General features: G+C 37.8%; 1 protein-coding gene across 16 annotated transcripts in view; it reads left to right on the top strand.

Annotated features, from left to right (window-relative positions):
* Positions 1-27,342, top strand: part of PARD3 (par-3 family cell polarity regulator) — a 451,653-nt gene that overhangs the window by 30,462 nt on the left and 393,849 nt on the right. For all 16 annotated transcript variants that reach the window (XR_010425367.1, XR_010425369.1, XM_064637293.1 and 13 more), the window contains exon 2: positions 18,507-18,608. Coding sequence is in view for 14 of the 16 variants with exons in the window: in XM_064637293.1 (XP_064493363.1) it covers positions 18,507-18,608 (102 nt within the window). In the remaining 2 variants the exon portion in view is untranslated. The remainder of the gene's footprint in view (positions 1-18,506; positions 18,609-27,342) is intronic.

The raw sequence follows: 27,342 nt of genomic DNA, 5'->3' as shown, positions 1-27,342 counted from the left end.
ACACATTTTCCAGTATTAATTTAACTACAGTGACCAAAACACTTTTATCAAAATAAACAGAATCAGAATAAGCAATAAAAATGAACATAAAGACAACTGAAGAGATGGGTGGCTCAGATCTTGGCAGTGATATTTTTTCTAGGGGCACGCAGTACTGTTGGGCTGGGGAATAAATCATATATGACCTCCAGTTGTTTCTGTCCTGTATGTCGTAGCTGACCAAAACTTCTGGTACTAATATTACACTGAAATTCCTTAATTTATCCCTTCTTTCCTTGAAGTCATGTGCAATATGTCTGAAAGTTTTCTTTTAGTTGTTCTCTGATATAAACCAAATCTGCTCTCATGTGGTAAAGGAGGGAGTCATATAAACTAATAAGCTAGCTGTTATATAGACATATTATGCATTATGACACACTTTCACTACTTATGCATATGTGCCAACAGTGTATCACAGCACAGTACCTGCTTTATAGCAAAATGACAATTTTCCTCTTTACTCATCCCATGAGTTAGGAGTCAAATGTCTTTCTGAACTTTATTTGCTTTGCTTCCCGGGTGCTTCTTGTGTTCTTTTAGTTGAAATTTTTACAAATGTTTGTTAGCACTGACCCATTGTAAAGCCATATAATGCAAAAATTTCACTAGAATAAAACATGATGCTCTTATGCCAAGTTAAAATGTTTTCTGAGGGTAAGAAGGAAAAACAATGCAGATGTGCTATATATATGTCTTGGCAGAAGACAAAGGCTTTTTATAGTGTATCTACCATCACAGCTCGAGCTTGGCAATACATTCCTGTAGCATATGCATATGGCTTTTCAGGCAAACAGTAAACAGAGTTTAATGTGGCTTTCAGCACAGACTGAATCTCTCTGGAGTTGGGGACGCTTTTGCCTGACTTCAGTGCCATTTGAGCCAGACCAATTATGTGGTTGCACATTTGTCTTGGCCTTTCGGGGTAGTCCCTTTTGGATTTAGTCTGTAATCAAAAGAGAATGTCAGAAACAGAAGTCTCAAGTAACCTTTCCCTTTTGCCTGTAAGACTGAAACAAGAGAGACTTATGTAGGCAGAAACAGTTTAAACTAAATACAAGGTAATTGCACAAAACCCTGTGCTTATTATTCCACTGTTTCTGGACTGCACTGTGAAAATTTGAGCTGCGAGTTGTAGTCCAAAGACAAACTATATTTTCCAGAGTTTGGCTGAAATGATGATGAGGTTTTTCTTTTAAAGGATACAGATCTGTTAGTAATGACAAATTCTGGATTTTTCCCCCTCCTCTTTTTTTTTCCACCTCTTTTTCCCGTAACTGTGCTTAGGACTGCTTCTACACATCTTCGAAAGATTCATGCACTGAACTGTATCCTGTGCCCTCCCTCCTGCTTGCCTTAGCTAACCCATGTCTCATCCATATAATTTAGACTCTTAAGGCTTCTTGTTGTGGGACAAAGCCCCAGAATCCTCTGAAGGAATTCGTGTAATTTTCCCCAAAATTGTTTTGTTGCTGGTTAGAGTATACTGATGTTTATTTCTAGCCTGAAGCCCCCTTTTATTATCGGTTTTTTTTTGCTTCAGAGGCAGCCAGGAGAGCATAGCAGAGGGAGGCAGAGGGGAAGAGCCCTTCTCCCATGCAATGCAAGCACTGTAACAGGCACAAAGACTGAATTACACCCCCATCAGCGAAGTGGAAAGTGTTTCTCATTTCACTGAACTTACACCAACAGGCTGTGGATATGCCTGTTCCAGAATTAAAAGTAGCTAACTTAGCCTTGACAGCTTATGGACACCTCCTACTTGTGGAACACCCCTGTCCACAGTCTTCTCTAGAAATAGGGAATTCAGTTAGTTACATCATTATAATGTCAACTAGATCAACTCTTAGCTGTCAGTTTTCCGAGGCAGATGGTCCATCTTTGGCAAAGCAGGGCTCTGGTTCCTGCTGAAATCTCTGGCTGCTGTGTCAGGAATAAGCTGGGGTGGAGGAAGAGGAGGAGATGTGACCGAGCTTCTCCTCTGTGTCACTGCACCGTCCATGTGCTGCTCACCTGCAGTTCTGCTGCCAACAACTCTGGAGTGAGCTGGGTGTGCTCTGCACACCCCACCCAGCTCTGCTTCCATTCAGCATTTTCAATAACTACCTTTAGCCTCACCTGTTTTTGATGCACATAAAAAAGGTGTCTAATGTTTGAGGTTGGAAAATCCTAAAGGAAAAATAACATTTTTTTTTACCCATTTGAAAGATCATAGTGATGTGAATCAAAAATACAGGCACCTTTTCAATTGTGACCGAGGTCTAAATTTTGCATCCTGAATATCTCTGTACAGAGTAATCTATGCAGATGTAATTATTTATGGAACTATTTCTGATATCTGTCATTGGTATATCTTAATTGTTCCAGTGTCGTAATTGTCTTCTGAGCATGAAAGTTTAAGCACAATTTATTTTTTCTGTTTGTTTGGTATTTGGAAGTGTAGCTGTTTTGAAAGCATGCCCTTTTTCCTGTGAACCTTGAAGGAGGCATGTAGCTTATCAAAGGCCATGTGCTGACCTACTGAAAATTTCAAGGAAGTCTTACTTTTAATATTTTTTTGTTAAAAAAAATCAATTATCTGAGAAAGACTGATGTAAAATTAAATATAAGAACTTTTTTTATATTTACAGTGTATGAGGTTATAAATTATCACTTTAAAATATCAGTGTATAAGTTTAAGTTGATTTGTTTAATTTAGAAGATATTTTTCTGAATTAACAGCATAAGTATGTCTGCTTTTACTCTTACTTTACAGACCAATGCATAGAACAGCTTGAATATGTTCTATTGTATTGTGCAACGAGGTTGTACTTCTCATAGGAAGCATGAAAAACTCTGGAATTCAAGAGAATATGTACTTTTTTCCCCCTGTCTTTAAATTTTAGGAGATGGTTTGGCTATCACAGTATTATATTTGATCTCATTTGATGGGGATAATCTAAACAGAATGTTTTATACGAGTTTAGGAGGTCTAAGAGTTTTGAGTCCAAGACAGTTTCAATTATCTTTTTTTTTTTTCCCTAAAGCTAAATGAATTTTCAAACAACCATGGTTTCAAATAATAGAACTACCTAGGGAACAAATTTTGTGTTGTATGAAAATAAATAAGGTTTTATTTTTTTTCCCAGCATTTTAATGAAAGGGACAGCTTTTGTGAAAAATACTTCCTAAAATACCTGTGAGGGCTGTTTTGGAGAGAGAGTCTCCACGGGGCAGGGATGCTCAGCTGGGAGGAGGGAGGTCCAACAGTGAGGCCATACCCTGCAGAGCTCTTCACCAACCTGCAGCTTTTTCAACCTGGATATCAGATGTCTTAATCACTGACATTGAAGTGTCTTCTAGAAAATCTTCTCGTTAAAGCAAAGCTTTGCCTAAACTGATATTTTTGCTTCAAGTTTTTCACAAAGCTTGCATTTACAAAAACTTTCTCCTAAGGGTGAGGATGATTCCTACTATCTCTAAGCTGGCTAAAATATTTCCCTTTTTTCAAATGGCAAAATTTTAGTTCGGTGCCAATTTTTTTGTTGTACTTTGTCTTCCTAGAAGAAAGGGAACTGCATTCCTGGTGTAACAACCTGCAGCCTGTGTAGAAGAACAGAGTGAAATTAAATCAGCCTTTTAGAAAATAAGAAGAGTAGAAGGCGTATGAGTCATCCAGCATAATAAAATGTTACTAGGGCTACATTTTACTGTTTGGTGCAAACCTCCTGATGATAGCCACGCATGTGAACTTGGAACAGAAGTTTGGCCTAGCTGAGGGTGTTGCTGTGAGTTGGTGTCTGATTCACAGCAGCTGGGAAAGTGTAATCCCTCCCTGTGTGCACAGCATGTCCCTGTGTGCCTGTGTCTCCCCACCTACCTTGTACCCATGGGATCTCTTACATCTGCTCATATAAACATTCTGTGTTTTAAATTGAGGACTAAATCAATAGGTTTCTTGCCTCCTTCCTTTTCTTCATCACTGATAAAAAAAAAATGCAGCAAAACTTTGATCCCCCCCCCCCCCCTCAGGTTTAAAGGCTGTGAATTGCAAACGTTGCCGAGTCGGAATTCAGCGAAGGCCCCCGGATAAAGCGCTTGCAGCCGGTAGATCTTGCTCTGTGTCTTAACCAATGAAAGTTCATGACCTCTCCCTATCTGAACAGCTCACTATATATAGACTAGGATCTTCCCTGGGAATTCTCATAGCAGCCTCTCTGGTGCAGCTGTGGAGCAGCTCAGTGCCCAGATGACGATGTAGGTGCTGTGTGTGACCGATTTGTGTGTGCAGTTGTTTGTCCCACCTGTGCCGGGGCTTTGGTCTGTACGTGGCTGTGAGTTACTTGTCTCTAGGAAAAAGCACAAAAAATAGCTGTTAGACTTTCTGCCAAGCTGAGGAATTCTCCACTAGAAAGCAAGGCACCCTGTTCCTGGAAAATGAAAACAAAATGCATTTCAGGCCCTTGAAAATGATTTTATTTTACTTAATATTTTAAATTGTGTAAGGATATATAATTGTTCGTCTGTATCAAAAATAGAGCACATAGAGCATGACAGAGATCTGAGAATTCATATACAAAAGTCTTCTGTGGTAGATTTCTTTTTCAAGAACAGTATTCTTGGCTTTAAGAACTGGAGAGTGGGTTTCATATACAAGAGTGGGTGTGTATATGTGAGTATATATATATGTACACACAGGATTATTATTTTGATGCTTGCAAGCTTCTCTCAGTCCAGATATCTCACTATTTAAAATAATATGAGGGATATTTTGAGAATATACTTTTCTTCCAGTTATTGGAACTTTTATGGTATTGTTAACAGTGCTGTTCCTACTACCATAGAAGAGAAGAGACAAAACAAAGACCTGTTGGTTGCTAGGGGAAACTTGTAAAGTTAAATTAATTTATTTGAAGTGGGTTTTTTTTCAAAAATACATGGATGGAGCCTTGTGGTTAGATGAAATGGTTTAAAATTTTGGTTAGCTTGATGCAGTACTGTCTGGGAAGCTGTAAGTCTATCTATCTAAACCATATACTAAACAGTCAAAAAGGTGCCATATTTTAATCTCTTTCTATTCATCAAAGTATTTTCTTTTTACTCTACTATGTTGTAGAACAACAAGCAGATTTTTCTCTTTAGTGAAGTTTAGGACACTATTTCCATGTACCTACCAACAGCCTTGATTATACACTGATCATTCAAAGCTAGCAAGAGATACCAGTGCCTTCTGTCTGCATTTTGGTGCGGAACTCATTGGAGAGATCCCAGATGAATAATATAAACAGGTTTTCCAGAAAAAAAAAAAGTAGTTTCTAAGAACCTGATTTTTTTTTCTTACAGCTTACTCTCAAGTATGCTGTGTGTGTTTTACAGGACTTAATTACAGAAAATGAAAGTTGCAGTACTTTAAGAAATACTACTTTTCTGTGAACAGATGAGCTGCACCTAAATGAAAAACAAGTTTTTTCTAATTATTTTTGGTTTTTAATCAGTCCTGTGTGAAACTTATTTTTGTCATTAGTTACGAATAGTTCTTGTATTTATGTATGTTTGTGTGCTTACAGACAATATAATTATGCTGTTACATTGATACATTTTCAATAAAGTTATGTTTATTGAAGTTATGTTTATGTTTCTCAAAGCACATAAAGAACTAGAAACTGGAGGTTTCAAACTCAGGTTTGACTAAGTAGAGGATACTCTCTAATTTGTCTAGCAGAAGAAAAGAAAGATAATTACTTGGGTTTTACAGGGCTTGAAGGTATAATTCTAGGTGGAATATTATGGCACATTTGAGTATATTTCTAACATTGTCCTTGTGCATGCAATTGCAGTAATTTCTCTGTATCTTCTGTTAAAGTTTACTTTGTTACAAAGATGGGAATTTATAGTTTAAATCACAGTATGATATATGACTGAAAACACTGAAGTATCATATCACTCATATTAATCAAAACTTCTGGAGATGCAAATTGCAGTACCCTGAGCTCGAAAAATTAAACAGTTTTAACAATTTCCCATACGATATACTCACAACTCAGCTGAAAAGACTTGAACATTTGCCTCTTGTTCAAAACAGGGCCTGGCATTGCTTCAGTGATTTTAATGGTTATTTTTTGTTGCTTTCTTTTCTGGTCAAGAAGACTAGCTGGTTTTGCTTCTTTTGTAATAAAATCTTCTGCTTTAACTCTGACAAGTGCAGACACGCTGTTAGAGATTTAAGCGATTTTGAAAGATGTGTAATGGGTTAGAGTTCAGTGTACTGCTGTTAGCTGCTCCCTATCGCTGGAGGTGACAAGGGAGCAGATAACTAAGGGAGTAAGAGGAGGTTTTTAGTGCTGATCCCCATCTCCCTGCATTAGTGGATTCATTTTCAGGGCTTAACTGGCAAGCTTTGCTTATGTTGATGGGCGCTAATGCAGTTAGGTCTGTGAGGGTATTGCAGTGTCTAGTTGGAAGGAATTCTGCTGTGGTAAATGAAAGGGGCACACTCCTAAAGAAGTTTTTTTCCAGTATTTGTCAGCTGTGTTTGCTTTAACATCTTGGAATGTTAGATCTGTTTTCTGCTGCTGGCCAGCTATGGAAGTGATGGTGAGTCAGAAGCAAATGTAGACAGTAGAGGAGTGGGTTTTGAGAAGCCAGAGGAAGAGGGGAGGTTGTGGTGCACCAGGCAGCTGCAGTTGGCAGGTGATTTTTTTTGTATTTATACCAAATTCTGGAATGGGAAATGGGATTGAGGGAGGAGTTTGAAAATGAAGAGAGTCCTCTTTAAGTAATGAATAAGGTGAGGGCTCAGGGCAAGGAGTTTTCCTGTGTTACAGTTTTCCCATTATGAGCTCTCTTGACTAGTCCGGAGTGTGGCAGTGGGATTCTGTGGTGTGTGGGGATTTTTTTTGTTTGTTTTGTTTTTGTTTTTGATTTTTTTTCTGGTTTGGTTTGGTTTTTTGGGATTAAACTGGGGCTAGGCTCAAGCTTAGACCGGACCTGATCTTAGTTATTGAATAGAAAAAGAGAATTATTGCAGATTCGTGAGGAGGAACTATTACTGATGATCTCTGAACAAAACATGAATGTAAATTAAAATAGCAGGAAAGGTAAAATGTGGAGTTGGTAGCAGCTACCATTAATTCTGCCTTTATTTTTCTGCTGAGGTCTGCAACCAGCTGTGGTGTTAATTGCTTTTTATTTTAAACATGGTAATACCCTGCAGTATGGTCAGTAGGAGTACAGCCACAGTAAACCTAAATTTACCTTAGGGTCAATTTAAAAAAAACCAAACAACAAAAAGTATTTCTCTTTAGAAGTAGTGAATACATTTGAACACAAACCAAACAATTCAGACTACTGTTTTTAGAAGTTTAGTTTTAAGGTACTTCACCTCCTTCACACTAATGTGAAGTGCTGCATTGCAGTTCCTGCCCTGGATTAGCAGCAATCAGAATCTAGAATTCAAAGAGAATGGCAGATCTGTTTTATTTAATCTTATAAAACAAGCATGAGTATAGTGGTTGAATTTATATGGAGATTTTTCTTAAAGTTTCAGAAAACTGCTGGGCATGTTTAGAAATGAGTGACTACACACTTAAATCAGTGCCACTAGAAGGTATTGAAATTACACTCCTTCAAAAAGATTGGGCAGTTTGGAAAACTAATAGTGAAATATTGTTGCTACAACTGTTCCCACGAGATGAAAATAAGGCCTGCTGTGGTTAAAGTATCTTGAAAAGTATTTAAGATACCATTAACATGATACCATGATTATTTCCACACTTCTTGTGCAGATGCCTACTGGAAAAGAGTTTTCCTTGGTGGGTTTGACCTGTGGGCATCTGCCTGTATGTGCACAGGAGTGTGTTAAACACAGATACTGTTCCATGGGTGTCTGATCCTACGGGTGAGATGGTGGAGTGGTGGTGTGCACAGGTCATCTGGCCTCATGTCAGCCTATTTGGGCCATGTAGAAAGCTTTTTGCCTGAGCTACAATGTACACATAGGAGGGGAGAACAAAGAAAGAGAATATACTTATAGTCTTGGGAACAGGTTTATGGGGCGCAGTGGAAACTCCTGAACCTTTCAGTCCCGTGTTCACTATTAGCAGGATTTTCCTGCAATACGGATCAGTAGAAATGCTCTGTGTATCTATTCTGGGTCCTAGGACCCTGTATTGATCTGTAGGTGTTCTCCAGCATATATTTGTCACTTTATTTGTGCCTTATACCAGCTTGATCCAGCAGCCGTGGGTGACACAGCACTGCTCCCCTAAACCAGACAGGGAGTTACTGGGTAGGCTGCAGGCAGTGCCCAAGCACTGCCTGTGTGTGCTGCGGTGCACGGAGTGTAGGGTATGTCTTCCCATATCCACCCTGCTTACAGCAACTGCAGAGGAGGCAGGGAGATCTTGTGGGTGTCCCTGTGCACAGCTGACTGGGTGGCAGGGAAGAGTAAAGCATCTGGGGTGCTAAAACTATAAATCCTGTCAAAAACGTGAGATATCATAGCTGACCTAAATCAAGATAAACTTTTCAATGATTCACATAACTTGTGCATTCCTTTCACATGGTTCACCAAAGCTGTTTATATTGCAAAATCCTACCCACCAACCCTTGACTTTGAAGCTCCCAGAGGAATAATGCAGCCATCAGGACAGAGAGTGGTATTTCATATTTTTTCTTACCTTCATAGTTATAGTGGGTCAGAAGTGTGAGGCACTCTATGTAATAACGTTTTTGCAACTCTCTCTGTATATTTATCATTGTTTAGAGTTCACATACTACTCAATTAATTGCCTGTGCCCGCTTGGGAGCATATATCAAAACTCGTGGTTTCTGTCTTTCATGGCACTTGTTATTAATGGCCCCCAAATGAAAATCTGATTTCAAGTATATTTCTGAAATAAATTAGGCTCTTTGTCTTATGCTGAATGTCACTTGGGTAGACAACTGTATTTCTACTCTTAAATATTCCCTTGAAACATTTTGCCAGGCTCACTTTTTGTTTAATCAGCATTGGTCATTGATACAGATGTCGGTCTGCAACATAGATGTCTGTAGGCACAGACATACCTATATGGTTGGTTATTCCAGTAAAATCCATTATTCTGGTCTGAATCTAGTACTGTATTTGGAGAACTTTTGTAGTGGCTGAAAAAACCAATCAACCGCTTAAATCCAAACAATGCTGTAATGATAGGTGGAGGTAAAAAGCTCTTGAAAGAAACAGAAGGAACTTCTTTCATCAAGTTCACTTCTGGTTCAATTGTCAAGCTGCGATCCAGAGATGTTCTGCATTTCTTCAGCATTGTTGCCCAGATTCCAAATCCCCACACATAAGATTGTACACCATTATACCCAGTACATTTCACTACAGATGCATGGGATATGGATTTGATTACTGCACTTCATATCTATCGTCTGGAGTTAATACTAATAATTACAAATTGCAATAAAGAAACTATTTCTTTGCATTATTTGTTGTATTTAAATGCAGATAATGAAGTAAGCTCTGAAGTAAGCAAAATGATCTGAAAAGGGCACTTTTACCTTATTTGTGGAGTTATCACAGTTGCAGTTTGTGGCAGTGCTTTGATAGATGTCCAATTTTCTTACATTGAAATAAATCACATGTAAAAGTTTTATTTTGCAGTTTGGGCAGGACAGTGTTATTCAGTGCTCACAGCATGGACATGATGAAGTTTAGAGACACAATGTCATTCCACTCAGTATGTTTTTCTCAAATATTTAATTTTTTCCCTTTAGCAAACAGAACATAATTGTTCACAGCATAAACAATCAGCAGTCAGGGTGAAAGTGTGTTAATTTTTCATAGCCGGATGTAAGGCTTTATTCTTCATTTATTAATTCTCAAATCTGGTTGCCACATGCCATTCCAGTGGCAGCACAAAATAACTTTTCCTTTTTTTGTGGGTGTCTGACTCGATGCTAATAGCAGAGTTCAGGTGTTGGCCGGGTGCTCAGGAGCTGGACCTGCCCTTTGGTGGTGGCACCTCCTAGTGGTTACAGAGCTGCGTGCTGGGAAGAAATGTCGTAAGGTCAATTTTGACAATGAGCAATGTTTTCAGTGCAATATTTTTGGAATAGGCTGCCAGGAGACATGTGAAACACAACCATAACCCCAGGAGCTGGGGGTGTTGATCAACAACTGGCTGAACATGAGCCAGCGGTGTGCCCGGGTGGCCAAGAAGGCAAATGGCATCCTGGTTTGTACCAGTAACAGTGTGGCCAGCAGGACAGGGGCAGTGATTGTCTCCCCGTACTCGGCACTAGTGAGACTGCGCCTTGAATCCGAGGATCAGTTTTGGGCCCCTCACTTCAAGAACAGTGTTGAGGTGCTGGAGAGTGTCCAGATAAGGGCAATGGAGCTGGGGAAGGATCTGTAGCATAAGTCTTATGAGGAATGGCTGAGTTAGCTGAGGTTGTTTAGCCTGGAAAAAAGGACTCTCAGAGGAGACCGTATCGCTCCAGGTGGGGGTAGTAGCCAGGTGGGGGTCAATCTCTTCTGCCAGGTAGCAAGGATGAGAAGAAATGGCCTCAAGTTGTTTTAGATTGGATCTTAGGAAAAGTTTCTTCAGTGAAAGGGTTATCAAGCATGGGAACAGGCTGCCCGGAGGAGTGTTTGAGTCACCGACCCTGGAGGTATTTAAAAGACGTGTAGGTATTTTACTTAGGGACATGGTTTTGTGGAGAACTTGGCAATGTTGGGTTAATTTAACGGTTGGACTTGATGATCTTAGAAGTCTTTTCCAGCCTAAGCAATTCTATGATTCTATGCCTAGTCCTGCACTAGGGAAGGAGGAGCCCCATGCAGTGCCACAGGCTGGGGCTGGTGCCAGTGAGTGGGCAGGAGCCAGTCCTGCACCCTGGCAGCAGGCACTGTCCTGCACTGGGCCAGCAGGGCATGCCCAGGAGATGAGGGAGGTGATCCCTTCCTTTTGCTCAGCATGGTCCACGTCCAAATCTGGGATGTCTTGAGGTCCGTTCCAATCTGAATTATTCCTTGACAGTAAGTTATTGGGGCATATAGAGAGTCTGTGCTATTTAATAGGCAATGAAAATATACAGTAAATAGTAAAGTTGATTTTAATTAATTAGTGATGTGATTTCTCATGGATCGGTATAGATTGCTTCTCGGTAAAGTGGATGAGTTAAAAGAATAAATAAAAAATTCCAGACTTTTGTGATGCGTTAATAGGACGAACTTACATATTTATCCTAGGGTAGGAAAAAAGGAAGTTTAACTCTAGACTAGATCACAGACTACTTTGCTTACAGATTTAGGAAATCACCATTCCTTTTCACAAGAGCAAGAGATTCATTTATATATATATGAAAGTTTATGCAAACTATGTAGTAGCTAATGGCCAAGGTAAATTTAACTTTTTTAATAGCAACCTTTTGCCAATGAAAGCAAGATCTGGTAGTTCCTTGATGCTTTGTTTTGTGCTCCAGTAGTAATGCAGCACAACTCAATATGTAGTAGTGTTCCAGTGGTTTATTGACCATATTATTTCAATTTTTAGTGGATTTTAGGAGACATTTAATTGCTGAAGTGGACAACTACTTGGTTCATTTTTTTTGGCTATCAGACTTCTATGCTGAGGACTGACAGTGATAGTGTAATGTGATCAATTTTTAAGTAAGTCACTGTTATTGTTGGAACTGGACATGCCAGATGCATGCAAAACCTAACATTACTTTTTTACTTCAGAAACATCCTTTCCAACATGTCAGTATCTCAGGAAGAGTGGTATTTGCCATATGTTCAGATTTTTTCTTGGATGGCTTTCTCATAAGCTAAAGCCCTTTTAGTGAGGCTGGGAAAGCACTGCTGAGTGTTAAAGTGGAACAAGATGCTTCAGTGATCAGACATGTATGTTTTTCTCTTTTTCATAACTGGTTCATGTCAGATCAGTATATACCTCTTGCTTGAAGACATTGTGTATACTCCTGTGTATTTGAAAAAACAGAATCCTTGACCAAACCCTCTCATAACGGCATGATTTCTAACCTTCCTGGATGTGTATTTCTCTTTCTCAGTAATATAGAATTGCAAGAAATTAGCTTTAGGGTGGTACATTCTCAGAATGAAGAGGAGTTTTACAGGTTAAGGATCAAAAAGATGAAAGGGACAGCGTTCAGCTATTTTCTATTGTTGTCTGTAGCCCTGTTTTTCTTGACTTCATGGGATACAGGGCAAGGTGGAGTGAATGTGGTCTAAAATTGGTGTGAGGGGAGTGATTGCAGGTGGAGTGAGGTCAGAAATGGAAAAGATAACTGCTCCTTCAACTCATCACCTGGTAACTTTAGAATTGCTATAGGTATCAGTTGCTTTCTGAGACTGAGCTGCTTTCATTAATGTTAAGTATTTTTCCAGCTTGCGCCCTTGCCAGGACAGTGAATGCACTTAAGTTGTACCGTTAGTGCCAACTGTCCGTGCTGCAGCATCAACATCCTGTAGAGAGCACAGCTGTATTTGAAGCTCATTCTCCCACTGCTGTTCCTGTGTGTTATCCAACAGGTCTTTGTGCCTGGAGTTGGAGGAGATAGACAGTGGGAAGGAGAAGCAATTCAAACCCAGGGACTTGTTCTTGCTGGCTTGTCAGGCCGTGGAACGTAACTGGAATCCAGCTGATGCTGTGAACGTTTGTGGCTTTCCTTTGGCACCTGACTGCTTGTTTTGACGGTTCCCTCCTGCAGCACAGAGCTAGACAGGGAAATGAATGAATTCACTGGCAAATTTTCAGATATATTAGTTTTTTATTAACCATCATTTTCCTTTCAGACTGTTAACACGCCCAAATGCCATATGCTGCTGAACAGACAAGTCTGGGTACACACCCCAGCCTGATGATTTAGTTGGTTTTGATCTCTGTGTACTCTTTTGCCACAAAGACTTTATCTGTTCTCAAAAAACTTAATCCAGTGAAGATAGCCACACATATGGCCTTGTAATCTTGAATTCCAGATGGTTTTAAGTAGAAACTAATAATATATACTTACTTTCCCTTTATCTCCTCATTTATAAATGAGAAATTATATCGACAGACTTGGATATGCTTCTGCTCTTTCCTTAGTCCTGGTGATGAGTCTGTTTTCCTTTACAAGTTACACTGAAATACGTGTGCATGACTGTCCAGTTGATAGTGTTTTTTCAAAATAATTTAAGGATTTATGTACTGAAAAAGATTTTAGAGCAAAAAGCTATAAATTATATCTAATGTAGATAATTACAATTCTAGAAACATGGTCTTTGATAGGCACAGAGAGCCTCTATGAGCCCAGCTTGGCAAAGCCAATACATTTCCACAGAGACTGCTGTGTGGTAAGAAATATACTTCCTATTTGGGTCAGAACAGATTAGAAAATACAGGAGTGTGTGTGGAAAAATACCTGGTTTACTTGATTTCCAGATCTGTAAGAAATTGTAGTGGCAACTACATCAATCTGTGCGCAGCTGAAGGCTGTAGTTGGGAAACCCAAGTTGTAATGGTCAAAGACCTCTTGGAGAGAGCTTGATGTCCTCCCCCAGTAGTGCTCTCTGCATGGGCTTCAAACCAAACCCAAGCAATTAAACAGGCACACCCCCCTCTCTGCCATCCCACCTCCAATTGTTTTTTCTGATGCTTCAGGACATCCTCCTAGTGGCAGATGAGATTATATCACAGCAGTGGGCACAATTGGTAAACACCAAGCATTGTACAGCAGGCTTTTAGGAGCCTGATTTTCTGCTTTCTGTTAAACAGATGGCTACTTCTAAGAAGTTTTGGTGCTGTCCTCTTGTATGATAGGGACAAAGTATTTAAAAGAATAATCTTATTTTTTGAAGCTTTTTATGTTAAATATTTCAATGCATTTTTGGAAAGGGTAAGTTTGCAAAAGCCAAGACACCTATTTAGATGTAAAGGAATAAATCTTCCTGTGCAATTAATAAGAAAACATTGCAGTTTCCATTCTGATTTCTAGATATTGTTTTCCACATATGGTCCTTGTTTCCATTATGTGGGAACATAAAATTGTTAGCTACAGAACAGTGAATGATACTACTTAAACCAATGGTTTTCTCAGTTTTTCCTTTGTGCTTTTGAGAAGTCCTATTTTATGAAATAAACAGAATATGAATGGCTGCATTCTTGCTGCCTGTGTAATGTGCGCTTGCTTCCACTCTCAGTGCTGGTGTTAACTTAGCAAATATTTATCTCCCATTACTGAGGACTTTGGAGCAGAAAATGTGGTGCTCATGATTTAAATTATGAGTACCTTTGTAATCATAGTCAAGTAGAATAGTTAAATGGGTGTAGACAGGAAACAGGAGATCTGACTTGCTTAGACTTGAGCTAAGTGATGCAATATTTAAATGAAGATATTATAAATCAGGTTTAGCGTTACTTCTATCCTTGTATTCAATGAAGTGAACTTGCTGGTTCTTCTGCATGAACTAGTGACAAAGGCATCTATACAGCTTTTTCAAAATAATTGCACACTGCTAACTCAAACATTGGTGGAGCAGTGTAGCTAATAAGTTTTCTATCAACGCCTGTTTTTATGTCTAAATGCATTGCAGATTTGGAGAGTGCGGTACCCTTTTATACAGTCACAACAGTGAGAGAATATAAATGTGGCTTTGTTTTATTGACAAAATGTGAAAATCTGATTCTAATGTACAAATTCAAATATTGAAAGAACAGCAACGTGTCTGACTCTGGGATGTTTTATTAAACCAGAACAGCTCTGAAGCAGGTTTCTCGGAAAGTTTGAGTGATATTTTTTACATTTTGTTTTGTATTTTTTTCATCTTTACAGAAAACCACTTTTATACACTTAATATACTTTGCATTTTTCCTGTGTAATAATCAGAAGGCATTTTCTTTTTCGCTCGTGAAAACACCCTGTTGCACATGCCCTGAGCATGGTAATCTCTTTGTGGGCAAGTGTTGGTGTCAATCCCTCATTTGTGAGTGAGATCTCACTTGATTGCCTTGCACTGCCACCCCGAGAGGGTGACCCTGAAGGTGTTCAGGTGTCCTGAAGGAGTGATTAGACCACTTTATCCCACAGATGAAGTTTTATCAACTCCAGTAAACTCTGGAAATAGCCAATTTCCACTTCATGACTAAGAACTGCTCTAAGCCAAAACAGTGTATCTGACTGCTTCAGAAAATGTTTAAAGACTGTATTACTGCCATTGCACAGGGAATTGTGAATATTTGTTTACTGGTGAGATCAAGAAATACAACTTGGCTAAGCTGTGAATACAGATATGTTTGTAACATCGATGTAGTAGTACTTGAATTCAAATCAGTGTCAAGTCTGGTTCAGTTTCTTTTGTATTTAGCAAACAGTGCATATGAGTTGACTCTTACACAACATCATGTTCATTTTAGACAGATCATGGAATAGAAATTTAAATATGAACATTTATGCAGTTTGTTTTCTTCCATGTTGTTTGGTTGGTTAATATGTAGAAATAATTGCTAAAATTTGGAACCATAAATAGCTGTGGATTTTCATAACTCAGTAGAATCACTAGCTTCAATGTTGTTGTTTTCTTTCCCCGCACCCCTCTATGGTGTAACTAATCTCTATTTAAGTACTCCCTTCTCTCCTGGACCTCTCTTCCCTCCCAAGCCTCCCCCACCAAATCCTTGGTTTATGCAAAACCTTTAATAGCGTAAAAGGGCCTTGAGAGAAGGGCTGCTCTGACGTTTGGAGAAGGCTTTAATGAAAAGTTGCATTGTTATTTCATATTTACTTACCAAATCTCGCCAGAGTAAATTCTTGCCAAACTAGTTTTATGTATTTCTTGTCTGGTCTTGCTCATGTATTGTTTTGTATCAGGACCTTGTCTGACAGGAAAAGCGACCAGAGCAGTTCAGGCTGTGGTACTACTAATAGGTGATGCAGGAAAAATGAAGTCTATCTAAAACTTCTTATGCAATATTGAGAAACTTTTAAAGGAAGTAATTAGCAGAAGTGATGCAGCTTATATATCAAAGCTATTTTTAAGTAGATTGTGCGTGCTGGAATAGCACAATAGTGATTTAGAAGTGGGTGTTCCTACTATTGATTCTGTAATCATGAATGTTTTTTTTTACATTTGCCTTGGAGGTAGGAAATAGTTGTGGTAGGAAGGAAAAAACAAGGATACAGGAATATTGAAGCTGTAGTTTCAGTTTGGGTGCTGTTTGTTTTGATGGATGTAGTTATGTCACTGAGCCAGTATTGCAGTTATCTGTTTTTCATGTTTCCATTCTTCAGTAAGAAGATTAAGTGTTGCAAGCATAAATGGTCAAGTGGGTGATGTATGAGGGATCAGACTCTCTTAAAGCCCAAACTAGGTTTTCCATCTCTGATTTTGCAGTGAAGACTGGCTTATGGTTCAATTCTGGCTTGACTTTGAGATGGAGAAATTAGCAGAGGAAACTGAATCAAGACCTTTAGGAGTGCAAGATGCTTCATAGCTTGTCTGTTTAGTTGTGTCTTCAAAGTCTGAGTCTTCCTAAATGTGCTTCAGTCTTTGGTGTAGATACGAGAAGCAGAGGAGATTTTTGTGATGGGCTAGAGGGTGAGGAAGGATCCTCTTTCCTTTTACTTTGAGAGCAGACTTTACAAAGGCACCTCTTCAGCTGACTTCCCTTTAGAACATGTTTCTTAAGGAATGTGGAAGGATTTCTGTTGTACACAGGTGGCTTTTTCCAGCCCTTTCTGTGTTAGTGGAGTATTCAAACTCACAAAAAAGTTTATCCTGGTATTTGCATTACGTACCTTTTTTACAGAGCAGGTTTCTCTATCACGTAGCTATATATGCACCTCTGTATGCATGAAAATGTAAATTATGTAATACTGTTTTTAATTATTCTAGAATTTTTACTTTTAAAAAATGGATGCTGGATTATCTCTTGTAATGTGCTACAACAGAAAGTGCTGCTTAGGGAAAAGCCATATACTAGAAATCCTGTTAATTGTATAATAAATGCTTGCTTAGAAGGAATGGGAGGTAATGATATTTAATACTTAGAGAAATTAGAGAAAAAAGTCTGTAATTTAATTTCTGAAATGACTAGTCTAATGACTCTATAATGTAATTCTGAAATCTGATCATCATCTGATGATAACTTACAGCAGTATTTAAGGTGGATGTACTTATACAGTGAAGTAAATTTCATAGTTATCAAAGTTCTCCAAAATATTTGACCTATGCATATATACCACATGCAAATAAATAGAGTTTGAGGATATTAAAGCCAAAATGAATATCTCTTGATATTCTTTTGTTCAGTATGTTTAAGTACACATACGGATTTAGAGGAATTCTGGTGGTCCCATTTCTTCTCCTGTTCCATCTTTAAGAAATCAAAATATTTTCAAGGTCTTTTAGAGTGGAGGTTATTAATTAATTAATTAATTAATTACTTTTATTTTTTGTGTGTGTTTTTTTTCTTTTTTTTCCCCATTTCTAAACACTGATATTTGAAAAAAACCTGATAGTAATTGCTATTTTTAGGAAGTCAGGAACTTGCGAGATGTTGCAAGTTTGAAGGTCCTCACGTTAGTCACCTTGTGCAGTCACGCCTTGTCAGTGAAAAGCAAGGCAGTCCCATTACTGCAGGACACTGAATAACAGCCCAGGGTGTTTGGGGGTGTATTTGAGAAGCAAGAAAAATTATGTATCATGTTCAGGTTGTGTGTTTACAGTGTAACTCTCCCCCGTTAGAAAACAAATCCTTTAAGAGTAGCATGTTGAGTACTAAACAGCCCTCAGGTCATGTAGCGATATGCAGGAGACACTTTGTGGACACAACCTTATTCCTTATGGTTTCCTTTGGTATCAAAAGTAACAATAAAGACTATAAAGCCAGTCTTCCCAGTTACTGGTAGGTGCATATATAAGCACAAACCCACACACACACACTAATATGCATCTATATATATGCATCTATGTGTGTGTGTATGTACCTTTTTTTATTTAAAATGTAGAAAGTGTTCTTAGTATAAGATTTAGATATTCCGTCTACTGACTCTACCAAAGGACAGGTTGAAAGCCCTTTGATGGCTTTTAAATGTTGGTTTGCACCCTTTAAAGCTGTTCTGTAAATAACCCACACCCTTCACAGCTGTCCTGTAATGTTGTGTGCCTGTTGACCACTGAGATAGTTTATTTTGAGGACAATGTATTTTCCTTGTATATAGTACATATGTTCAGTAACATTGGGAATGCTGTTCCCCTATGTGTCAGTGATAGGATTGCGACTCATACAGAACTGATAAAAGTGGGAAGACTCCATATCTGGTCTGAGACCATTTAAAAAAAGGATTTTGGTTTTACATGTCAGCTTACATTTATTTACAGAAATATGACCTAAATAGATGTTTGATGTCAAGCATTTGTAGGATGCGATACTAACTGTGTGGTTGAGTAACATTTTTCTGCTGGCATGTGATGTCTGATATTATTTTCTTCTCCTTTTGTGCAGGATCCAAACTACTGGATACAAGTACATCGACTGGAGCACGGGGATGGTGGGATCTTAGATCTCGATGACATTCTTTGTGATGTAGCCGATGACAAAGACCGTGTAAGTACACATGGCTACAAAGGCAGCTCAGTGCAAACTGTGCACTGGGATTTCAGTGTTCTCTGTTTCCTGCATGTGTCCCAAAGTGGGAGTCAATACAGAGGTTTTAGAGCATTTTTAATGTAGTTTGCTTGACAGATGTGAGAAACTGGTTACTGTCATATTTTTTTTTAATTGAAATAATGGGTTTCCCATCCTTTTTTGTTGTTTAACCTCATACAGTGGAACAATAATGCAAAAAAAAAAAAAAAAGAATTTCTAAATTGACCTTTTAGCTTCGTGTTACCAGTTGAATGTGTGCAAAAAAAATACTGTGGAGTGTTGGATTGTTTTTTGAAAATCGTTTGTGGCAGAACTGCTAGTTACACAGAACTTGAGACAATAATTACACACTGCCTGGTCTTGACTGCTTTTATTCTTTTTTTTAAGTAGAGATGTAGGTCACAGTCAGCTAACAGGCTTTTGTTTATTGGCTATTTGTTTGAGGTTATAGGTACTTGCATCTTTGTGTTACATGTTCAAAAAGGGTAGGTAAGAAACACTGTGGCAAACTGAAAAGTCATATATAAATACACCACTTTTCTCTGGAGAGAGATGTGTTTGCTGAAGCTCTTGAGAGCATCCGAGCCTGATATAGACTGCAGTCTGGAAATGTGTTTCAGGACTATGCTTCTTCACAGACAGTATCCTTAATTGTCACTGTTGGAAGCAACAGGCACTCTGAAGGCTCCTTGAAAAGTGGCCAAATGATGACTCTTAGAAATAGATACTTTGCCTGTAGTTATTTCTTGAGACAAAATTTTATTTACATGGTTATTTCAGCCGGGACTTTATAAAGAAAAATTATGTGAGGAGTCTTGGCATATGGAGACTCCTTGCTGTCTGAAATGTTGGGATTACTCAAGCTGTATAGAGTAACAGTGCTGAGTTTTCAGGAATTTCTTCCATAAAAATAGTGCCCAGCTAAGATTTCATGAAAAGCTAATTAAAACCTCTAGTTGGCTATCTCATACTGAAGTGCTCAGCTGCGTGATTAGTTTAGCTTTTGCTTACAGGCCTCAAGGACGCTGGTGCAAGTTGTTACTAAAATTATATGTGTATATATATATATATATGTATGTATACGCACAGTTATTTGAATCATGCACTTCTTAGCTTCTCATGTCCTCCTCTCTTCAGAAGAAATTTGAATTCTGGTGACTTCAAGACCTTATTCTTTGGCTGTTACCTTGCCTTGCTGCCTTCAAGTGGGGTAATTCCTCACAGTGAAACTCTGTGGGTGTTTTTATGTGCATGACTAATAGTTGAAAAACTCTGACTGCAACTGAAGCAGGCAGTCACTATTACAGTATTGTTTTTGTGTATAGATGGACAAGATACCTAGCAATTAATAGTATTTATTTCTGCATTTGCCAAGCTCATCTCTACCGATGACACTTATGAGTTTAATTTTCTGTTTTTAAAGGACCTTGTAGTATTGATTAGGAAGGTACAGTATAAACATACATTGTGCTAGACTGGTTTATATCCTTGAATTAGTCATTCTCACTTGACCTTCACCTTTGGTTCTTTTCAAGTATTTTGGTCATTAGTCACTATTTTTCAGTTTCCCCTTAGTGTGTTTTACAGCTGACTTTCCTGGTTCCCTTTAGTTTTGGATTGTTAGCTTTGCCTCCATAGCATGTGTATCAACTAGTTTTGTGTTGGCAGAACCTGATATAGGTCTCATGAATGCAAAGTTTGGAATATATTTCCTGTTGGGGATATTTCATATATGTACACTTAAGGATACCTTGTAAAAAAGCATTTAAACAGATGGTGTCTAAACATTTAACTGAGTGATTACTGAGGTCTGTTGTATTACTTGTGTACAAAATTAAATATTAGCCTGTATCTTTCTCTTTTTTTTTTTTTTTAATTGGGACAGAAGTATCTAGGAATATGGCAAAACTGAACACTTAATGTTTTTGTGTTCATTTTGACAAAAAACTTCCTTACATTCTTGAAGAGGAGTTTGTTGTGCTATTTACTACCTGACATCCGTACTTTTTAAAATCAGTTTGCTCTTATCATGGTTCTTTAGACTTAAGGAGCAGTTCCAGGGATAAATGTAATTTTTGTCTTTTTAATGTTGCTTTTATGCCATAATTGGTTCTGCAGTGTCATATCAACACAATAGAGAATGCAAAGCAGCTCAGGACCAGTCTGCCCTCTTGGATTTGTTGCTCTGTATAGTTAACTGCATTAGTAGTAAATAAAACTCTTAGGTGATGTGAAGAATATATTTACTCCTATTCCACTGTCTCCATGGAGAAAATGTTCTTTCCTACAACAAATACAAGGATTCGTAGAGAGAGCAGCTGTTCTGAATGGAATGAGAGAAGTATCTTTGATGGTGTCCTTCACATTAAAATGCAGCATGGTAGGGTGACTTTATTTAGCTTCTTCTGTCCTTATATTTTGGTATTCTCATGTCACTTACTAAAACAGAATGGATGAGTAAGGGTTAGCCAGTTGCTTTCTGAAATAATTTGTGATGTTCAGTATTGTTCCTCCTTAAAAAAAGGAGAAAAACATGAAACAAACTACATGGAAAAATTGATTTTACTAAGCTGTTTGTTCCTTTGTTCCTTCTGAAACAGCTTTTCTTAAGCCCTTTAGCATAGTTCATTGAGAAAGTGCATAATGCATTTTAACTTAGCTGGCATGTGACTTGGGCATTCATATTACACAATACAGCTACACATGACATTTCTTGGTTAATGCAGTTAATGGTAATAACAGAATTAACCAAAAAATTAATAAATGCTCATTTGAATAATTTTTTTTCTTAGAAAACTGTTTGTAATTTATTGAAATGCAATTCTTTTCCAGGTTTTACTTTGGAAATAGATATGGTTTTCAATTGAAATATATCAGTGTTTTTTATATTTATATATCTCTGTGTATATATGAAGACAAATGGGTTGACGGGTTCTTGTTGTTTTTAAAACATATTTGGCTACAAGAGACAAGATTCTGTTTTCCACTAGTAGCATCTATTCCAGTCCTCATATGAGCATGTTTGGTACTGTGAAAAGGCCTGGGAAAAGCTTGGGCAGATGAATAGGAAATATCTATTTTCGAGAAATAAAAGAGAAAAAACTCTCTTTAACTTGTGTTTAGTCCACTGCATAACCCGCTCTCATTATTTTAAAAATACCGGTTTCCTGTGCGTTTAGTGATTACACCAGTATTTTAAAGATAAGTTAGCAACCTGTTTTGTTTGGATTCCTGCTACTTGCACAAGTAGCCCTCTCTTTGAAGGCCCTCAAAAAACATATGTCAACTTGACTAGTTTCCAACTTGATGATAACATACTTGATGACCTCAGTTCAGTTTTTAGTAGGCGGTCATTCTCAGCAGCAGAAAAACCCCAACTGCAGAAAAAAGCCAAAATCCAACCATCCTTAAACATGTTTTCTTCTGGCAGACTGGGGCACATAGACATTTCAGTGATCTTCACACTTTGGGTGTAATATGGAACAATTTTCTGGGATCTCATAGACCCTTGTTTATCCATGGAAAAAATATTCAGGAAATTATGGTGTAATCTTTCATTAAAAAAAAAAAAGAAAAGTATGTTTATGAATATAACTTGCTCCCAGTTGAATTCTCACTGAAACAGTAATCTGTATTTTGGACAACTTAAAAAAATTATTTTGTGTACAATTATATGTAATTTTTTCCTGCATAATAATGCTCGAACTGTTGCTCACTGGAAACTTCAGAGATCAAAATGTCTGTGTTTGGTGTAGCTACATTCCTGAAAAAATCAGAGGTTTTTCTTCCCAAGAGAACAAGAAGAATCTACCATTAAGAGCCACTGGTTGTGGTGAGCAGCTGGGCAAATAGAGCTACTTTGAAACAGTGTAGGTAGGAACATAATGTCAATTACACATAAATTAATTTGCTGGAATGTATTATTGTTTTACTAGTTTGGGATTAGCAACCTGTAAATATAAAAGCATTAGCATCTTATAATTTACTTTATCACTATCCTAATAAATTCAACATTAGTTCTCAAAAATAATCACTATAATTTGGTGTATGCTTAGATTTACAGCCTGGCTTTATTTCTCTAAACTAAGGCAGGCACGGGCTTTCTTTGCTTGACTTAACATTTTCAAATATTCAGCCAGCCCTTCACCCTGCATAATTCATACTTAGGCCTGCTCAGTGCAGAGATAAAAACCAGAGGAATATGGTTTGGTCTTGCCTGGGATGAAGTTTCGTGTTCAGCACAGTGTGTGTGGTGTTCGTATCTGACCCAGGTCACTGTCAGTTCAGGGTGGTGTTGGTGCTTACTGCTGTTTAGACATACCTTGAACCTCCTGGGACGACACACGAGAAGTTGATGGTTTGAGTGGAATACTAATGGTGAGATTGGGATGGAGATTAATTTCATAGATCTGTGCTGAAATGGAATTTGTAAACATTTGTGATTTAGAGTTAACTATGTTAACTAAGCAAACTGCTGCTGCAATTCAGTGAAATCGTGTTTCATTTGCATCTGCTTTTGGAGACCTACAGAGACTCTATTAATATTATTATGTGTTTAATCCCCGCTTGCTTCTAGTGTGATGGAAAAACTCTTTGAGCATATTTGAAGGCATATTAGGACCTTTTCCCAGTGTAGTGGAAAGGAAATGAACTTTTGGGTTTTGTGTTAAAACAGATGGTCAATTCTAAATAATCCTGTTGTTTTGTTTACTTCCTCTTGGAAAGCTCTGTTGAGTTAGAGAAGCGTGTGATACACAAAATGTGGGTTTGGAAAGGATGACTGTGCTTTGTTTGTAACAAATGTTTAACTTGAAGCCAACACAGAAATAAGGCTATTTTGAGCAAATGCACTATGATGTTAAGGTTAAAGGCTAGCTCAGGACTGGAGAGCTGTGGTTACAGTATCTCACTGCTATTGATTTTTGCTCTGTCACTCTTCTTTTTAGGGGCAATTGTGCAAGACCCCATTTCTGTAGTGAATTCAGAGTAGACCAGTGATAGCAGGATGCTGTTAGAAAGAATGAGATTCTGGTAACCCCATGTCTGTTCATTCTCTCAAAAATGTTAAAGAGCTTTTAAAGTCAATGAAAGTTGCACAGATAAACTTGAGTTATCTTTAGATTTCCATCAGCATATAATCAGAATACTCAAAGTAGTGTTGTTTGTTCTAAATTTGTGTGTCTCTGCCTCATTTAAGTAAACTTGCAGCTGAATTCTCTCTGATTTCTCTCTGACTCTGCAAGTTAAGAATTTAACCCTAAAACCATGACTAGAGAAGAACAACAACTTTTTGTACTTCTTGTTTCTGCCATTAACAGATTAAAACCCTGGAGTGAATGTAAAAAACAGCTAGGGCCTATGCAGCAAATCTGAGAGCAAAACCTAAAAATGCCAAAAAAAATAACTCAGAAATATGATCTTTAGTATATACAATACCATGATTGGTATGCTCTTCTTTTTTCCTCAAAACCTTTCTATCAGAATAATTTTTAAGTATTGCTGTGATTATGTCTGCCACAGTGTGCTTGTTCTGTCACTGCATTCCCTGTATCCCAGGAAAACAGGATGACCTTGAAACAATTTGTTGTTACTTGTAAATGACTTGGCAAAACACATTTTGAGCATAAGGCATTCTTTTCTTGTAACAGCTTAAAATAACTGCTTGAGCCACCAAGCTTGGGAAAGTATTGATACTGGCAAGGAAACCCTTTGAGTAACAATTCGATGATTATTTTCTGTTAAAAAATTAAAAACCTACAGTTTTTGAACAATGGGCTCTTGATGTCATCTACTGTTTGTCAGTGGGTTTTATTTTAATTATGCTTTTAGAGTGACAATTTTATATTGACTGAAGTTCTGAAAAATTGGTAAAAACAGAATGTGTCCAGTTCAACCAAGTTTTCTTCATTATTACTGGGATGATTTTTAGGTCTATTGCTGATGGATTTAAAGTAGAAAATCAAAGTTTTTACAGAATCACAGAATATTCTGAGTTGGAAGGGACCCACAAGGATCATAGAGTCCAACTCCTAAGTGAATGGCCCATACAGGGATCAAACCCACAAACTTGGCATTATCAGCACCAGGCTCTAACCAACTGAGCTAATTTACACAGCCTTTATTTCCAGCTGCCATTTAGTGAAGATGTGTTTGGAAGTTACAAATATTTTCTTCCTTCAAAGAATGGAATTAAAATACTTGTAACATTTCTAATAATAAGCTAAATTTTAACTTTACAATATTTATGGATGAGACTAAAACCCGTGGAAGTGAGGAAATACAGGGCATAATATATAAATATTGGAATATGCATTTTCCAATCATATATAATAAATAATCAGATATAATAAATGTAACTAAATATTGTCTCCTATCTGTAGTTCTTGGTTTTTCACCTGTTTCAGCACTGTTCTTCAAATTATTAATCTCATCATTACTTAGTTTTTTCTAGCTGTGTGAAGACAGCATTTCCATTCATGATTTGCTGTTTATTTTTGGGGTAAACTGCAATATCCCAATTCCTTTCCTGTATTACTAAAGCAGTTGAACAATGCACTAGGAATTCCCAGGTAGGAGAAGAGTTGACATTTATAAATTCATGAATTAGTTTCCATGGAGATCTGAATTGCTGTAGGTAAATCTGACTTCTGAAAATTGAGTATTTCAGTAAAAATTGTTCTCTAAGGTATCGCAGGCCCATACATGAATATGATATACTGGGGAAGGTCATGACACTGTTGTCAAGAAAGTCATACTTTGTGCCTGTATTATCAGAAAGGCAGACCTGAACAACAGTGACTGGGTTAGTACAGTCAAAAACCACACAGACTTGGCATGGAATAAGAGGAAGGCTCTTATGGGTATGTAACTGGTTGGAAGATGGAAAATAGAGCATGTATTGTTCAACATCTTTGCAATTGTTCTGAAAGAAGGGAAGGAGGATTTGAATATTGGAGCGACAAATCACGTTACTGTGTATGAAGCCAAATGTTGATGGTGAATGCTGGTCATGAAGGGTTTCAGAAGCATCCGTGGAGTAGACAATCACATGGTGGATGTAATACCATTTTGGCAAAGGTGATGTGTTTTTGGAGAGAGACTACTTTAACTGATTACACAAAGTAATGAGTTCTGAGCTAGCTGTTACGTTTGGGAGAATGTTTTTGATTTTGCAATAGACCTCTGGGAACAGTGGCTTACAGTGCAAGGTACAGCTCTGTGAGACATAATCAGGTCTAAGAAGGCTTCCAGCAGTTTGCCCTTGTGTCTGCCTCTCCATCACATTTTCATCCCTGTCCTGCCACTTAGCTTGTGTGTGGTCTGGCACTCTTTGGACCCACTTCATAGCAGATTTATTTACTAAAATGGCAGAAGACTCTTCCTTGCAAAAATAATGAGTATTTTTCTGCTATTTCATTAATATGCTAGGTTCAACAAAGGATCTGGCCAGCTGAGAAGGAAAGGGAGAGGACTTTGCTGCTGGGAATGGTTGAGGTGTGAAGGAAGAACAGGAAGAATGGGAGCATGGGTGGGCTGAGACCTTCCTTTTCAGTGCAGCAAGGCTGCCTGTGGTTGTGGAGCTGCCAGAGTGGTCCCTGTGGTGAAGTGAAGGGTGAAGAAGGAAACGGGTGGCAGAATCTTCTGCTATGTGTGCTGGTGGTGAGACTTCTACTTCCTCCAGCCACAAATGAAGCAACCAAAAAAGATTTTGTAGAAATAGCAAAAAGCACAGAACAAATGCCAGCATTGACTGCAGGTGTAAATTAAAGGCTTCTCTAGCAGCAGTGTCTAAATGGACTAAAGTCTCAGCCTTGAAAAGATGTTGTAAGAAGCAAACTGTAAATGACTGTAGAATCAAAGGTGTCATTGAGGAATTGCTCTTTGTCTTTTTTAGTGCAAGATCTGGGGCATCAAGTCAAACTGAAGTTTTCATTATCAAAGTAAATGAAAGGAGATATGTTTTCTATTTAGAATACTACCTTTTGTTTTCAAAATGTATTTGTTGAGTGCTCCAGATTCTTTTATTTAGGGGAACTGTGAACAAATATAAACCAGACCTTTATCTTTAATGATTTTAAGGATTTTCACTGGTGCTGATAATTCTTGTTACATTTATTGCACCTGTTTTAGGTCTAATGTTTTTTTCAATTGAAGTGAAACGATCAATATTGTACTTTGTATTTGATACAAAATCAGATGCATTTTTAAAGTTTATTTGTGCCTTTGTCAGTCTTGACTGCTAATATTAATTTTTGTGCAAATAAGAATGATGAGACTGTTGTAACTATCTTCAGAAGGTTGGCAAACTTTTCTTGACCTTAATTTTTCTGACAGGTCAGAATACCTGTGATTTTTATCAAATGCTGTAGATGCTTAAAGAAGTTTTGGAGGATATATTTTTTTTCTTGAGATGTCATGGTTTATGAGCACACATAATGCTAAATTATCTGCTTTTTACTCTTCAAAAAGGTGATGCTAGTAAATCATGGGAACTGGTAATTTAAGTAGGATCTCAGTTTGTGAGAAAGAATCTCTTTAATCTAAACTTTGGTGAAAACCGCAGAGAGTGTTGAAATGATGATGGTCTCAGTGTGTCTAATATTAGTAACACTGAAGATCAATATGTGGCTATGGATGATGACTGCTACGGTATTATAAACACATCACAATTAAGAGATACTTTTTACTAAAA

Source organism: Pseudopipra pipra, chromosome 1, assembly GCF_036250125.1.
Source record: "Pseudopipra pipra isolate bDixPip1 chromosome 1, bDixPip1.hap1, whole genome shotgun sequence".
NCBI lineage: Eukaryota > Metazoa > Chordata > Aves > Passeriformes > Pipridae > Pseudopipra > Pseudopipra pipra.
This window is presented reverse-complemented; position numbering and strand designations above follow the sequence as displayed.